At 43.0% G+C, this 16,209-nt stretch overlaps 1 protein-coding gene across 3 annotated transcripts; it reads left to right on the forward strand.

Annotated features, from left to right (window-relative positions):
- Window positions 1-1,321: 1,321 nt before the first annotated feature.
- On the forward strand, window positions 1,322-15,991 carry LITAF (lipopolysaccharide induced TNF factor). Of its 3 annotated transcripts, XM_056335912.1 has the most exons (7): window positions 1,322-1,461; window positions 5,808-5,876; window positions 6,111-6,220; window positions 10,879-10,961; window positions 13,476-13,658; window positions 14,061-14,217; window positions 14,561-15,991. In XM_056335912.1, the coding sequence occupies exons 5-7, from the start codon at window positions 13,481-13,483 to the stop codon at window positions 14,667-14,669; spliced, it is 444 nt and encodes a 147-aa protein (XP_056191887.1). In that variant the 5' UTR covers window positions 1,322-1,461; window positions 5,808-5,876; window positions 6,111-6,220; window positions 10,879-10,961; window positions 13,476-13,480; the 3' UTR covers window positions 14,670-15,991. The 3 variants fall into 3 exon arrangements, with proteins under 3 accessions (XP_056191887.1, XP_056191889.1, XP_056191888.1); XM_056335914.1 differs by lacking the exon at window positions 10,879-10,961; XM_056335913.1 differs by lacking the exons at window positions 1,322-1,461; window positions 5,808-5,876; window positions 6,111-6,220; window positions 10,879-10,961 and adding an exon at window positions 10,995-11,017.
- The last annotated feature ends 218 nt before the right edge of the window (window positions 15,992-16,209 follow it).

The following is a 16,209-nucleotide window of genomic DNA, read 5'->3' on the forward strand; positions in this document are numbered from 1 at the left end:
GCCTGCTGTATTTGGACACTTGGTGGAAACAGCAGCAGGGCAAAAGGGAGCAATGTTATTGAGGTCCCCGAAGAGGTGTAAAAGCTGTAGCATGAGCCAGCCTCTAACTAGATGAAAGGAAAAAACACAGGAGAGCATGGCAGTCAGGGTAAGAAGGCTCAGAGTTGAAGGCTGTGTCTTATTTCACCCTGGGAGATGTGTTCAGTCATGGCTTCTCTCCTGCAGCTTCTAAGCTGCTCATAGCCACCTGGGGAAGGGGATATAGTTACAAAGAGAACAATTATTCCAATTTTAGTTAAGCCAGGGCACCGAAGCCAAAATTACTCATATTCTGCTCCTGAGAAAAGTATCGTAATATCTCATGTGATTTCTTGATAATGATGAAAATTTATTAGCCTCCAAGTCTAGTTCTGCTCTCAGATTCAGATGCTAACTGGCAGGAAGGACTGAACGCTGCTGTATCACCCCCTTCCCCCAGATCAGGGGACTGGGAGTACTCATGCTGCCAGAGCCCTCCTGCCCCACCATCTGATGAGGCCCCCCAAACACCGTACTGTACCCACAGGGGATTGAGCTGAGCTCACTGCTGGGCTTGCTGCCACCTGGGGCGAGAGCCCCTCCTGTCCTGTGAAACCTGAATCCTGGCTCTGGGGTTCGTTTGCCTTGAGCCTTTATACCTGTTACTTAGGGTGAGGTCCAAGAAAAGATTTAAGCAGAAAAATAGGACTTTAATGGATTTTAGATGCTTTTGCCCAAAAGGCCTAACGCACAATCCCTGCTGAGCCCCCAGGAGTTACTGACTCCCTTCAGTCTAAAGTAGATTAAAGCACTTAAATCCCAGCTCTCGCCAGCGGGCCCACCAGCCGCAGCGGGAGGTCCTTGCCGCGTCCCTCCCAGGCTACCTGGCCAGGAAGGCATCTTGTGTTACCTTGGTGCTGCTGGGATGGGTAGAGGATGGAGTGACATACTCTGTGTTTTCCAAAAAGTGAATCCCATGTAATCGTCTGTAAAGGCACTAGTTAAGATCACTGTATCTGTTAAAGATTTCTTTGATCGTTTTATGGTTTCTTGTATTAGGTGCTGTCTGAAGTCACCGATCTTGCTCACGCAGCAGGTATGGGAGAATTGGGGGAGGGCGTTTTGCTCCTGCGCTACCAAACGTGGCGTGTGGCTACGCCGACCAGGGGCCGGCTGAGGAGCAGCCGCTACTGCGGGCAGGGCTGCAAAGGGAGCGCCGGCCCGGGGCCCTCCTGCCGCCCCGCTGAGGCCCCGCCGGACGGTCCCTGCGGGGCAGCGGGGGCGTGCGGCTCCCGCCCCCCGGCGGCGCTCCGGCCAACGGGCCGCCCTCCCCGGTTTCGGGGGAAGGGGGCGGAGGACAGCTAGGGTGGGGACGGGCCGAGCGCTGCGGTTCGGAGGCCGCGCTCCGGCGGAGAGGAGGGCAGGAGGCGCCCGCTGCCAGCGGTAGGAGCGGCGGGGCAATGCGGGGCGCCCGGCCTGTGCCCCGGAGCCCGGCTGCTGCCGGCCGGGACGCGCTGCCGCGGCGGGCGGGGGGGGTGCTCCGCTGCCGGGGCCGCTGCCAGCCCTTCCGCGGCGGGGGGGTGCTCCGCTGCCAGCCCTCCCGCGGCGCCCCGGCGGGGCCGGACCCTGGTGCGGGGCCGGCCGTGTGCCGAGCGGCGCCCGTCCCGGCGGGGCGGCCCGGGAGGGGCTGCGGGAGAAGCGAGACGCGGCGGGCGGCGGGCGCCGGGCTCGGGCGGAGTGGCCCCTGCCCCGAGCGGGCGGGGCGGCGGCTCGTTGGCGGAGGGCTCTGCCCGGGGGGCACCGGCCACGCACCGGGGTTGTTGGGGACTTGGTGCAAGTCCCGCATTAAACGTCGGTAACATCAGCTGCTGGGGAGAACACGCTGGGCAGCAGCATTTCTGTTTTCCTAGTGTAAAATCCGGTGCGACCCAAGTGGCATTGGTTGTTTTTACATAAAATAATAATAAGGATTATTTTTTTGGTAATTATTCTTGAGTTTCATTCCCTCGTGAACGCCTGAGAAATTTACACAACTTTAATGCTTCTTGACGGTAAACAGGGAAGTTAATGTCAGGCCCTCGGGTAACCGAGATGGTGGCTCAAGCAAGTGCTGTGTTGGGGCTTCCCCAGTGCTCTGATAAACCTGTATCTCCTGCCTGGTGGCTTAACAAAAAGATTAGCCTTTAGCCTGTGTTTCATTCCAGGTGCTGCCGGTCAGCAGCTGGCAAACTCTTCGGGCCAGGGAGCCCCTGCTGTGGGGCTGGAGAGCAACTGGGGATTTCTAGTGAAGAGGGCTGAGTAGAACTTGTTTAAGGGATTAAATCGCGTCAAATTTTATCAAGAGACAGAGTAGGGGAAGCACAACAACATATTTGCTTGGCCAGGCTGGCTTAGGAAAGCTGTATTTGTAAGCAGTTATTTTCTGGTTGTTTTGTTTGTGTTTTGTGGAGGGGTTTTTTTTTGTGTGTTTTTTGTTTGTTTGTTTTGGGGTTTGGTTTTTGTTGTTGTTTTGTCGTATACTGAGCAGAGATGGGTTATTACCTCTTTCTCTTGTCACTAGGCTAATCTTCAAGTAGTGCCCATGGTGGTGAGAGACACGTTTGTACTGCCTGTGTGAAGCAATAGTTCAAATATCTCTTGACATTTAAAGCAGAAGGGACGTTAGCAAAACTAAGTTGAAAAGCTGAAGTTGTGTTTACCTCCACAATACTCAGTATTTTGGAGAGGTTATTTGTAGTCCTGATGTCATCTTGTTCTTTATTAGGAATTTCTGTTTTGATAGATAACTTAAAGGGACTGATACTTGGTTATAGTTTTATAAGTCACTGGAGTACTTTGTAAATGTTATCTGTGCTTTGGATTTGAAACTTTAAGAAAAGGAAGGCACAGGAGAGGTGGTTGCCATGCCAGGGGTGCTGCCAAGCACTGTGAAGACCTGAGACCTGTTTGTATCTGGCTCCAGGAAGGGGGGAAGAAAAAGGTGAAAAAGCATAGCGTTTTAAAATTGAACTAGCTTTCCAAAACTAGTCAATGGTAAGAAATAAAAAATGCATCATCATTTAAAAATAAGTATTGAATATTACATATCAAGACTAGAAGTGTTCATGCTGGAAGTTATGATCGTGACAATTTTTAAATCTATGAAAGGGTGTTGATTTCTTGGAACTTGCTCTTCAGTAAAGCAGAGGTGAGGACATCTCAGTCACACAATGTCTGTGCAGCAGAAATAACTTGTGTCTCATGGTTTAACCCTAGCCAGCTGCTAAGCACCATACAGCCACTTGCTCACTGCCCACCCAGCAGGATGGGGGAGAAGAGAATTGAAAGGGTAAAAGGGAGAAAACTCGTGGAATGTGATAAGAACAGTTTAATAATTGAAATAAAGTAAAAATAATAACAATTGCAATGAAAAGGAAAATAATAGAAAAATAAACCCCGAGAAAGACAAGTGATGCTAATGAGAACAATTGCTCCCCACCAACCAGCCAATGCCCAGCCAGCCCCTGAGCAGTGAGCTCCCCACCAGCCTTCCCCCTAGGTCTGTTGCTGAGCATGGGATCCTACAGTATGGACTTTGATCTGTTCCCCTCAGCTGTCCCAGCTGGCTTCTCTCAACTTTTTATGCACCCCCAGCCAAAACCAGTGCACTGTGACTGGGGGCAGTTGATCAGGATTCAGCTGTGTAGTTTAGTCACAAGGGGAAACTTTGCTTTTTCTAAAGAAAACAGGAGGTCAGTGGTTTTTAAAAATACAGCTGTGGAATATTTGATACCACAAATATCATCACTGAGTTTAGTCATCTGTGCTGTCTTGTTCCCTCTTCAGTCTGCCAAAGCTGCAGTGTATGAGAATGGTGTGAAACAGCAACAATGCCTGTCCTCAAGGAAATGATGGGTTACCACAAGTACTGTTGCTGTGTACACACTGTGCCTGTAGCCACCTCTGTCCTTCTGTACCAGCTCCTGTGTTTGCCCTAGCTACGTGGCTACTGTAATACCTGCAGTGGACTGAGTACACAATTGCTTTTCTAATAAACCTTTCCGCCTCTCTGCCTAGTCTACTGGGAAGACCATGGGACTACTGAAATGTACAAACATTAGTAGCATTTACTGATATATTGCCGTGCCTCCAGTGCAGCAGAGTAGTCCTGTGTAACCTGGAAGAGTGAACAAACTTGTGTTAAGTTCTTTATAGAAATGTTTATAGGCTTCACTGAAATCCTGGTGAAAGCTGTGTGGTGAAAGGGAGGCAGTCGGCAGTGTTGCAGAGACTTTTCTGCACTTTGTGAAAGCGAGGAGGCTTGTGTCATTGTCGGGAAGCGTCTGTGCTGGGTCTTAGTTATACTTTGCATGGATGGAGTGACTCCCACCCCAATCAGATCCTTAAGCCTGAAATTCTTTTTCTTTATGTGTTGTCTTTTGTACCTGCAAAGTTCTCTGTAGGCATCTTTCAGGTGTTGAAAGAACTTTTTGACTTGAGGGACATAGTCAGAAAAAGTGTAAAATTAGGAGATGCTACCTGAGGCTTATTTTAAAACTTTTAAGAATGACTGTGGAAACATGTACAGGAATTGGCTTGGCTGGATGAAAGCAGTCATGGATTACAAATGAACTTATGTTGTGTAGAAATAATACTGACTTTCTTTGAGGTTTGCAGTCTGGAGATGTGTCCCCAGAGCCTTATCCTTGTAGTTGAAGGTTTAAGGCAGGTATTTTTGGATAGTGAGGGAAAGAAAGGCTGAATAAATAGCTTCTCAGAGCAGGAACCACAACAGCTTTAGATGACGACTTTTCTTCTTGGTATGTGGGCAAGTATGTAGGTGGTATATATGATAAGGAAGGTAAGTACTGGCTACTGACTCAGTGGAGGAATTGGCCCACATGGCTGCAGAGGCACTGAGGGTGACTGGCTGCATAACTGAGCTCTGTGCTTGCTCAGCTGGTGCGTGGTGGTAGTTGATTGTGCCTAGGTACAGCGTGGAAGGGAGAAGATGGGTGATCTTGGAGGGTAGCAGTGTGGACGTGGACAGATACAGACATGAGTGGTGAGGAGGCAACATGGACACTGTAAGACCAGCAGAGGTTTACCAGGCAGGAGGCAGTGGTTGAGAACTCTAGCTGAGAAATTGTGCTAGTAGAGGTATATGAGAAAAACTTTAGGATCTATAACTGCTTAAAGAATGATATAAAGGATGAACAAGAGAAGCTGGTTATGAGTTAAGCCTAAAACTTATTACAAAGTTTGGAACCATAATAGATGGGAGTTTCTGGAGCATCTCACAAAAAAGCAAAAAAATCAAGCTTGTCTTAAAATGGTGTGAAATTCCTGTGTTCTCAAATAGATATATTTACATTATGTCTTGTGAAGTAAGAAAGAAAAGTAATAGCATGTCAGGTCCATTAATATTTTGATATCAAGATACTGATCAAGAATCTGCATTCTGCTGGGCGTACAACAGTACTTGGGGCATGAGTATTTAACAGACATACAGTTCCTATTGTTGCTGCCAGTCTCTGTACTTGGGATGCGTTAGTGTGTCCGTGACCTGAACCAAGCTGGCAGCAATCAATACAGCCTGGCAATTAAGGCAGTTTTCTGGAGACTTGTCCTCCGTGAAGAAGTCATTAAAGCAAATTAATTTGTTTTGTTTACATCATGACTGCTATCTTTTGCATCAGTTTTGTCATAACTTAGTATTTAGTCTCTAGTGTATGGCTAAAACCAGAACTGGACCTTTGTAATCGTTTTCTAGTACAGTAATCTGACTTCTGTTTTCTGTGGTATTATAGAGTAATTTAGGTTGGACAAGGAATCTCTCGAGGTCATTTGGATCAGCCACCTGCTTAGGACCTACACAGGTGAGGTTGTTCAAGGCCCTTTGACTTCGTATTCTGTTACAGCTTTCTATTCCAAAGTGTGTTCGCTGCTTCTGTTCTTGTTGTGGAATTACTTACAGCCAGATGGGGAATTTCTGCATTATTAGCTGGCATGTTTACTGTACTTTTTGTTTGCTTCTAGCAAAACCTGTCCTATTATTGCTTCTGTTTCCTTCCAACTAATCTGTTCTTTGCCCTTGTGTGTGTTGCCTACAGATTCTGCTGGTAATCCCAGTGGGTGTTTTCCTGGATTTAAAAGAGCAGATACCACCGTTGTCTATAGCCAGAAACTTTTTGCTGTGTGTTACAAACGTGCAACAATCCAAGTAAGTCAAACCTCTTTTTCTTTTTAATTTTTTTTTAATTTTCTTAGTGCTTGAGACTTCCCCCCCAGCCCCATTTCTCTCCCCGCCAAGTGCAGGCGGTGCTGTACTCTGTGCTTTGAGGCCTGCTTACGTAATGTCTTTCAAATTGAGATGCATAGCTTCTTGGAATAAGCTTGGGCAGTGGGGACATGGGAAGGATGTTACATCCAGGAGAAGGCAGTTGGGCTGGGAATAGAGCAGCAGAAGTTGAGAATCTGGCATGAGTTTCTGAGAGAAGCTTCAAGCTTTCAGGGTTGGATGGCAGTGGCAGGGAGACGGTGGCTTGGCACTCATGGTCCTGGCAACCATGCGCATCTCCTGTTCTTTCAGTGGTGTCTGCTCCCTTGCTCAGCTCAAGCCCCTCATGCCATGCTGGTTTGCGTCCTTCCTCCAGCCCTGTTCCTCCTGCCACCTCCTTTGTTGTGCGCCCAACAAGTGATGTGCAGCACTGTGTCTTCATTCTGAGTGGAACCTCGTATGTCCCTGCTTGAGATCTACTGTCTTCTGCCCAAATGTTGATATTAAAAAATCAGAGACAAAGCTCTCCAATACCCGGTTTGGAGTGTTAGAAAGCAGGCATTCGTTATTTTCAGTGCTGGATGCACAGGGGATAGGTTCTGCCCAACGTACATACTGACTTTGTTCACAGTTTATCTTTATATAGGCAATCTATACATATTAATGACATTTCTGAGAAACTATTAGCATATTCATACAGTTCCAAGAACTACTTATCATATCTACACTCTTACTATGCATGTGTAGTCTAATGGGTCCTCTGGTGATCGTATGTGACATCTTCATCCTTTCTTCATCATCTTCCTCTTCTTCTTGTCCTTTTGATGACCTTTCCTTCTGGCCCTGTTTCAGCACTCTTGGCTCATGTCTTGTTTTGGGATTGGTTCTTATATACTTAGTAGCTAAACTATATAATACAGCCTTGTGCAGCTCAGCAATGTCATGGATACATTAGTTGCAATAGTTACAGTTAAGCACACTGGTGAAATTCCTCTGTTATCAATGTGAATGACCAAATTTACACATCTTGGGTTTTTTCATCCAACATATATACCATTCAAAAAGTGTCCCCCCAGAAATGAAAACTGCTAAGAAATCTAAGAAAATAATCACTTCTTACACTCCTATAAAAAGTCAACTTGGATAGCCAGTTACAGGCTTACTTTATTTTCCTGTCCTTGCCTTGTCTTGCATACTATCTTTGCTAGTGTGTTGTACCTCTCAGTGAAATTCTCTAGAAAGCAATTTTACATAATGCGTTCAGATAAATTCACATTCAGCAACTTTCCTTATAGTGGAAGATAAAAATAAACTATTTACTACTTTTCTAAGTCATCCTAATAAATGTGTGTAATGGGAATGTCCCTCCTCTTGCTGAGAGCACATACGTATTGATTCTGAGTTTTGGAATGATGCTCTATGAAAATAAAAACAGATGGTCTGAGATGCTGGGTCTGGTTTCACAATCTGCTTACATTCCCTTGCACGAGCTGTTGCCATCTTCCCTTGTAACACTAGTGTTTATGCAGTTCTGTGGCTGATGAGAGTAAGGAACTGATGTTGCTGAAAACTCACTCCCTAGTACTAGCCAGCTGGAAGTGGCAAGTTGGATCTTTTGGTAGAAATAGTACTAGATTGATTTAGGACATTTGCTATTGCGCTATTCTAAGGATAGAAATTTCTTTTGATTAAAACCAGGAAAGCTGTAAATCTATACCAAACAATGAAAATGTTCTTAGTTCAAACTTTCATACAGACAGCTATGCTTATCTTTTATAAAAATTTCCTATGAGATATACACTCTGACTTAAACTAAAAATTGTGTTTTCTTATACTAAAGTTTGTTACAAAAGGACTTCAGACAAATACAGACATAATTATTTAGTTTCAGGGAAGCCTGTTTAAAAGCCAGTGGAGCGTTTCTGGTCTGTACCTGAGTGGCTAAGGAAGATGTCAGGTAAGAAAAATGGTTCTCTAAGGTAGCGAGTGTTATTTGCTCTTCTATTCTTAAAGAGTAGTACTTGCTGTTGTGGTAAAAGCAGATGCCAGGCTCAGGTTTGGCTGGACAGGGAGAGAGGGATGACTAAATTCCTCCATGTTCTCCAGCCTCCCAAGGGCAACACTTCTGCACGTAAGTTTCTTCCCAAGTGGAATGTTAAGTGTGAGGACTGCACAGACCTTCTTTTCCTCCCCTCCTGATGAGGAGCAAAGAGATTACCTACCCGCAGTTATCCTTGAGGTGCTGTTGCTGGTAACCTGCGTGCTGCTGTGGAATCCGTTTCTACTAGACTCTTGTGCAGGTCAGGGAAACCAGCTGAGGTTAAAAAAATTGTTGCCTAATGATTCATGTGTAATTGTTGGGTAAGGCATGAATGGCTCGACTTACCTTTCCGCTTTTGACTCATTTCCCCTCCTGTTTTTTTCCCCCATGTGTCCTTGGGCAAAAGGTATTTTTCTGCATTCTTAGAATACACATTTGCATCCTGTCCTCAGAAAAAGGCTGCTATTTCAAACTACATGGCATTAACATACCAATGTGGGCAATATCAAAAACTTTCATAAGATGGGGGATGCATCCAATGGTGAGAAAATGGTAATAAGTCTGTGTCCAGTTATGACTGTGGGGGGGACGATTTGTAGTTATGGTGATTATCATTAGGTGAAGACGCATGAAAAGCGTGTGAGCCAGACTGAGCCTGAGTCGCCTGCATCATGAATGGAGAATGAAGAGGTAGGGCAAGATGACTGCAGCCCTGCAGCTTTGTCAGTCTCTGTATTTGGGAGCATGACACAGATAATGGCGCCCTAATGTTCTTACAGTAAATCTGCCCCTTGGAGGAAGGGAATCTTGAATACATCTCCCTTCCTGGAACAGGCAATGGCACAAGTTAAGGTACAAATGTGTATTATCTGGCAGATGTAGCAGTCATAGGTTATCACAGGGCAACCTGTTGTTTTGGGCGTGTCCACTAAGACCTGCGTGGCTTCTGGACTGTGATAAACATAAGTTCTTTCTTACCTTTCCTGTAATATCTGTATGCATCTTGATGAAGAAGGTCAGAGTAAGAGTCTTCCTCACCTACACTTGGTTTTACAGTTTGGTATTTCAGTTAGCACTCTGGAGAAACCGTCCAACTTTTTACAAACCCATGTTGTAGGAGGGTGTACTTAGGAATGCTATGCAGCTATTAAAAAACCCCAACTATGTAGGTCATAGCCTATATTTTAATTAGTTACTTAAACATTATTGGACAGTTGTCTTGTCTGATGAGCTATAACCCCACTGAATCCTTCTGCAATGTGTAGCTGCCTGTGAGCATACTGCTAGTTTCAAGTCAGTTTCATCTTGGGTGATTTTGTCAGATACAAACCCTGAAGCCCATGGTAGATGGCTGTAAAAATCTTGGCATTATAATGAATGCTTGGGTAATAAGTTCTTCAGGTAAGTTACCTTAGAAGTTCTGATTCACTTAATTCACTTTTTCCAATAGCAAGATAAAAGGAAAGTTTAGCCTGGTGTGCTTTTTTTTTTTTCAGGTACAGCTTGCAAATTTTCTTGCGGTGTTGAAATGGCAGTTCAGGTTTTAAGTTGCTGCATGCAGTTAGGGTTTAAGGAATTAAAATGGGGGGAGTGTTTGAATTAGTTGAAATATAATTTTGCAAAATGCAAAAGCCTGCAAAAAATGCCACACACTGCTGAGTTTCACTAAGTATTCAAAAGTTTCAAAAAGCTTCCATTCCCAAAACTCACCTGGCTTTAGTGCAGTTGTAAAAGTGACAGAGCCGCGCTTGCAGAGAAGGGTATACATGCATCGTTCTGTCAGTGGAATTTGTTACTTGTCTTCCTGGTCTCTCCAGCTAACCTAAGTAATCAATCCAGTTTCATTTGAATAGCGTGGTTTGTGAATGCTGTGGCTTTTACCAGCCCTTTCCTTCCCTTCAGGACAGCTTTCTTCTGTACGTAGAGCAGTAGACCTCTGCAGAAAGGAAAGAACTGGAAAAGCGCTTTGTCCCATGCCGATGTGTTCCAACGTGTGCTTATGAAAGAAATTTGGGCTGAGAAAAGTGCTCGCAGCTCTAAGTACTTGTGATTCTTTCTCTTGAGTGAATGAACAAAAAAGAAAAATCCACTCAGAGGAGGGAACTGGTGCTTTTGCTGCTTTATTAATTTTTCTCTGGAGTCTAGCAATTCATCTACGTAAAGGTAAAGACTGCAGCTGGGCACAGTGAGTCAATGCCCACTTTACTATTGTGCACCTGGAGTACAAGAATGAGGGGATGAGTAGCTGAAGCCATTGTCTTTGTCTTACCACATTTCAAAAGAGTAGTGAGAGTCTGGGAAAAGAAGCCAGAAGTGCTTAGTTCTTTTCTGTGCTTAATGGTGTTTGGATCGGAAACTTCCAGATGTAAATGGAAACTTCTTGTTTATACATGTAAAAAGCCCAGTCTTGCATTTAGTGTGCTTGTTGTTTTTTCAATGTTTGCATATCCTGATTTGAGATAGCTTTAATGTTGCCTAATCATTTGCATATATGCTACCTGCAGATAACTTCTTGGTGTATTTGACTTCCCTGTTACCCGTCTTATCCTTTGTCTTGCAGTTGAGTACCTGTCACTGAACAGCCTTCCCTTTTGAATTATTTGGGAGCAGCATTTGAGAGTCTGCTTTAAGAAGATAAAACAGGTGGGTTCAGTTCCTGCTTCTGCCATCAGCTTGCTTTTGTGCCTGTTTATCTTTCAGTTAGTGAATTACTGTTGTTTCATAAGTAGCTGGGTACAGTTTGCTAAGGTGTTAGAAATTAAAGTCTTCCCTATTCTATATAGATGCTTAAGATTCTGTATCACTTTTTATATGATCTGTGGTTGGTTTGTAATATTATTCTTTTGTCCTCTTTGTAATTAGGCTGTTCCCAGACATGTCTGTGTCAATGGTATTTTATATAAGAATGTTATCTGTAAAACATTATGATTAAAGTTATAAGCTGCTCTGTACCTATTTGCAGAGAGCAAAGTGTGAGTGGAAATTATAGAAAGTCTGTTAGTGCTTTAAAAGATTGCATAGGGAAGTATAACACATAGTTTACTTACTAACCCAGGCTGTAAGTCTCACCTAAGGTAAAATAAAATGCTGAAAATCCTTTCTAGAATGTCCCTCTTGCTGCTGTTTTCATTATTGTCTAATCCTTGAGTTAATGTTTTTTGCTGTATCAATTTACTGCAGTTACTATCTTATCTGAAGCTTGAGTAATTTTGGTACTCAGCAACTCTACGTAATCATGGTTGGTTTGGGGATTTTTTTGGTTGGTTGGTTTTGGGGGTGGGAGGATTTAGGCAGGGGAAGCTGGTTTTCATTTAGCTCTGGTCCCAGTCTTGCAATGAGCTCTATCTAGGAGCAGGGAGTTAATTTGCAAGCAGCTTGTTCAGGATTGGGCCTTACTTTCTTAAAAAGGTGTAGCATCTCACTTGTGAAACAGCGTACATAAAAATAGGTGTTTAAAATCAACGGCGTTGTATTTATTTTCAAAAGCAAGTGTTGAAATAATGGAAAATACAGTTGGAAGGAATGTGAAGAGGTTCTCAAATCCAGTTAACGCTGAATGATACATAATTTCTGACATAACATCATAACATCTGACAGACAATAACTGTTCCTAAAACTTTCAGGAGGGAAGGCTTCACAACTCTCTTGCCGATTTATCTACTGCTTAGATAGTATTATTAATAGGCATAGGGAAAAGCTTATTATTTAAAAGGCTTTTTTAGTTTTCCTTAAAATTTACTCTCAGAGAAGTTTAGTTCTTTTTCATTGCTACCTCTCTGTCTTCATTATTCTCTCTGGTCTTTTGAAACTAAGGAAACTCAATTTCTTTGGCTTTTTGTCAGAAGTCCTCTTTTCTAGCCTTTGTGATTGTTCCTGGTGCTTTGTTTTCTTTGGAATCTGTTCACCTATTTGTTTCTTAGATACTGTACTCCTGGGGGGCTTTCCCAGAGCAGCAACACATTTTCAGCTGCCATACAGGTACTGGTTTTGCTTACACATCCCTGCATGACGTTTGCTATTTTCATGGCACAGTCAGATTACATTCAGCTTCTGGCCTGGTAGGTCTGCTGGATCCTTCTCTGCAGTCTAGCTGCCAAAGTGATCGGTTCTTCTGAATGGGGAATGCGATATATTTATAGGCTGATAGGTGGGAAAAGGTACATATTAAAAAGTACAGAAAGCCAGATTTTTGGAGACCAAAGGAAGAAGGGAGTTTGTTAGGCAGTTCTTCCATAGCTCACTAATAGTAGGACTCTGTGTGTTAATTTAGAAGTCCAGGATGCTTTGGTCTCAGGGTGGCTGTTACACAAATGTCTTGAAATGGTGATGAGAAAAACCTTTTCCAGAATGTGCAGTGGAGAAGTTCCAGACTGTGCACAAAATAGCTACATTCTTTCCTGGGATTAATCTTGTTGATGCAAATGGTTGTTAAACTGGTGTTTGTAAATGTTACAATACACTGAAAACAGCAAACAAATTCTGGACTTCACCTGCACACTTCAATGGAACGGAATAAAATAATCTGGGAGAAGGTAGTTGTAGATGCATAGTTTTACAACAGTTGTCTCTTCTTTGGAATAATAAATTATCTGATAAAGTAATCATTCTAGCTTGAAAGGATTATTCAGGCCACTGTGTGGGAAACTCTTATGCATTAGGTTGTTCACTGTACAAGAGTTGTAGGTTGGTTCTCTGCTGACTGCTGTTCCCCCACTGTCTGCTGTGACCATGTGTTGATCTGAGTGTGAAAGAAGTGATGACTTCCATTTTCTCAGGAACTACATTCCCCAAGGGCAATTTAATAATTTAAGGATTAGACAGGTTTTATGCTGAGAATTTTTTATATATATACACTAATAAAGGTGCCTCATGTCCCTGTTTTAGTATTTTTAATTCATAAAAGAAGAATTGATGTGGGAAAAAGTGTAAAAACTGCCCTGCGAAAAGGAAGAGGGAAGAAAGCAACCACAACAATGATATCGAGACTAACATATAATACTATCAGAAACAAATAGCAGTCAATAAGTTTTATGCTGGGTAAAGGTGCATTTTAATGTAGTTATCTTTTTGTTTCTGTCTGAATAGAGCCCAATTAATTGTCACTTGCACTCAGTAAATAATGCCTTTCATTGTAATTTTCTCTTTATTATATTTTAGATACAATGTCTGCTCTGACTAGCAGCCCTGTCCCATCGGCACCACCTTCTTATGAGGAAACAACGGGAATCAATGTGAGCTATCCTCACCCCTATCCTGTCCCAGAACCTGGCCAGAAACCAGATGGAAAAGGAATGAACCCGCCCCCATACATGGGGCAGCCTGCACCAGTGAATAACCCCAGTAAGCCTCAAAAACTCTGCTGTACCTCATGTTAAGGTGTCCAGTGGCTGTGGCAATAGGTGCTGTGCAGAAGATGAAAGATCATGGTTCACAGGCATTCCCTGCCTTCCAAAAAATATTTTTGAGGGGAATAAGGTGACTCAATTCTTGTGAACCCTTCAGTGTGTATTAATATCAATAACATAATTTGGATTTCTGCAGTTTTTAATGCAGCCTTGTTCTTAAGACAGTGTGTTTCTGCATTAGGAAACGCCATGGTGATTTCTCATTGTCACTGTGTGTTTCATTGCTCTGAGCGTGAAATTTTTTGGAGTAATTGCTGGTTCTAGCTCAGAAGAAGTTGATCAGCTATCCTTTTTTCCTTATTTACCCATTGAATAAACAGCATTTTTCTCTGCTCAGTTACAGTTCAGACAGTGTATGTGCAGCAGCCAGTAGTATTTTATGACCGCCCAGTTCAGATGTGCTGCCCCTCCTGTAATCAGATGATTGTGACACGTCTCTCATATGACTCAGGAGCTTTGACTTGGCTGTCATGTGGTGGCCTCTGCCTGCTGGGGTAGGTTGATTCCAATTTGCACTTTATTTTTCTCTTCTTACATGACCTTTTACAAGTCTAAGGAGTAATAAAGCTCTAGCTTTGTTGCCTTCTCATTCTGTCTGGGACCTGACCCTTCATGGTTTGAGTAGCCTACATCTGCATTCAAGTTCTATAGGACCTTGAAGCAGCTCTAGAACACTAAAGTGATGGACTCCATAGCCATATATGTTCTTTCTAAAGCTTCATGGTACCAGTTTTACTGAGGGCTTTTGCAGGAAATGTATTTTACCTTCTTGTGTATGTAATAAGTGGTATAACAGATTGTTTTGGTTTTGTTTTGTGGGGTTTTTTTCCCTTTCAGGTGTATAGGTGGCTGCTGCTTAATCCCCTTCTGCATTGATGCCCTAAAGGATGTGGATCACACCTGTCCGAACTGCAACGCTCTTGTTGGTTCTTACAAACGTCTATAGGCGATGTTTAAACGTTGATAATTGATTGATGAAGTTGGTCAGCACCTCTGCAAGCCCTTTCTGAAGCTTCATGGAGACTTCTGGTTGTTTCTGTGCATCCTGTCACTGGAAATCAATCAAAAGTAATGTTTATTGCTAGATTATTTGAACAAGAATTTGCTTGAGGGGGTTCTGACTTAGGTCTGTAAAAAGTATATGTAATCTTTATGGGCAGCTCAGTCCGGCACCAGTTGATAGCAACCAAATATTTTCCTTCTCTGCTTTATGCAAAACACATGCAAAACAGGTTGGTGATGTTCTTCAGTTAATCTTGTTTCAGGCATGTTGCAAGCTGGTGTACTTGCTTGTAGTCTCAGCACAGACCAAGAGGAGAGCATCTATGGAGACCTATATATGTCTCGTGCTTGGTGTTGATGCTTTGGCAACAGCACTGTTTACAAACTGGCGGGGAGTTGGTTGCCTCTGAGACAGGTTCCCCTCTTTGATAAAAGAAGTGATTTGTTGGCATCTTTTCATGAGCACTACAATTCACTTTAAAACTTTTTTAGTTGAAAGAGAACCAAACCTAAAAGCTTCTTTGTTCTTGGAGGCTGCTTTACAAAGTGGATGACTCAGGTTATTGTGCATCAATGGTGATTCAATCTAGTGCCTGAAATTTCCTTGCCAATTTTAAGTCTAGTCATATCTCTGCTTTGCAGTGAAGATGTTAATACAGGAATTTTTAACAGATACTTGTTCAGTGGTTTTTGTTTGGTTGGGTTTTTTACTGCTGATTGTAAGCCTGTGAAGTATTCTCTTCTCTCCACCTCAGTGAAGATGCCCATACAGCCTTGGTTATAGCATTGGAAAACCTTCTTGTAAATTTGCATAAGTCAGTTGATAGATCATAAACAAACCTCAGCCTGAACCTAAAGCTTGAATTTCTACGTTCAAAACACAGAAGCAGGACCTGAGCTTTTAATTGTTGATCTGTTTGTTAATTACAGTTTCTTCATTAAGAAGGTAACGCGTTAAGGAGTTTCTCTGATGATTATTTAGGCTTGTACTCTGTTTTTTCTAAATGAAAGAGAGGTTCTGTTTTCAGAAACTTAAGCTGGATATGCTTATTTAAGAAGATGATTGCAAAATATTAGGGAATGAAGTGCTGAAGGCTGAAATATTTTACCATGTCATAAGCAGCAGGCTTGGTCCAAATAACATCTTGATGCATTTGAATGATGCCTGTCTAGAAAAGGCAGACAGGTGTTTAAACAAGGCTATGATGCTAACACCGTATTAAACTCTGTAAAAGTAAAAAGCTGAAATAAATGCGAAGTACTGCATTTACTGTTCTTGCCAAATGTGCCTTCTGTAAATATTTGGTATGTTAACTTTTCAAAAGTCTTTCAACACTTCACATTTGAAATTCGGGAGTTTTGTGGATCACAAATGCAACGTCTAGGCCTTGTGTTAATTAGTTTTTGTAAACTGCTGCTGTCAGTGGGTCAGTCTGCAAGTGGTTTAAGAGCCTCCTGTGCACTGGGAAAATGCTTCTGATTGT

Source organism: Falco biarmicus, chromosome 4 (assembly GCF_023638135.1).
Source record: "Falco biarmicus isolate bFalBia1 chromosome 4, bFalBia1.pri, whole genome shotgun sequence".
Classification (NCBI taxonomy): domain Eukaryota; kingdom Metazoa; phylum Chordata; class Aves; order Falconiformes; family Falconidae; genus Falco; species Falco biarmicus.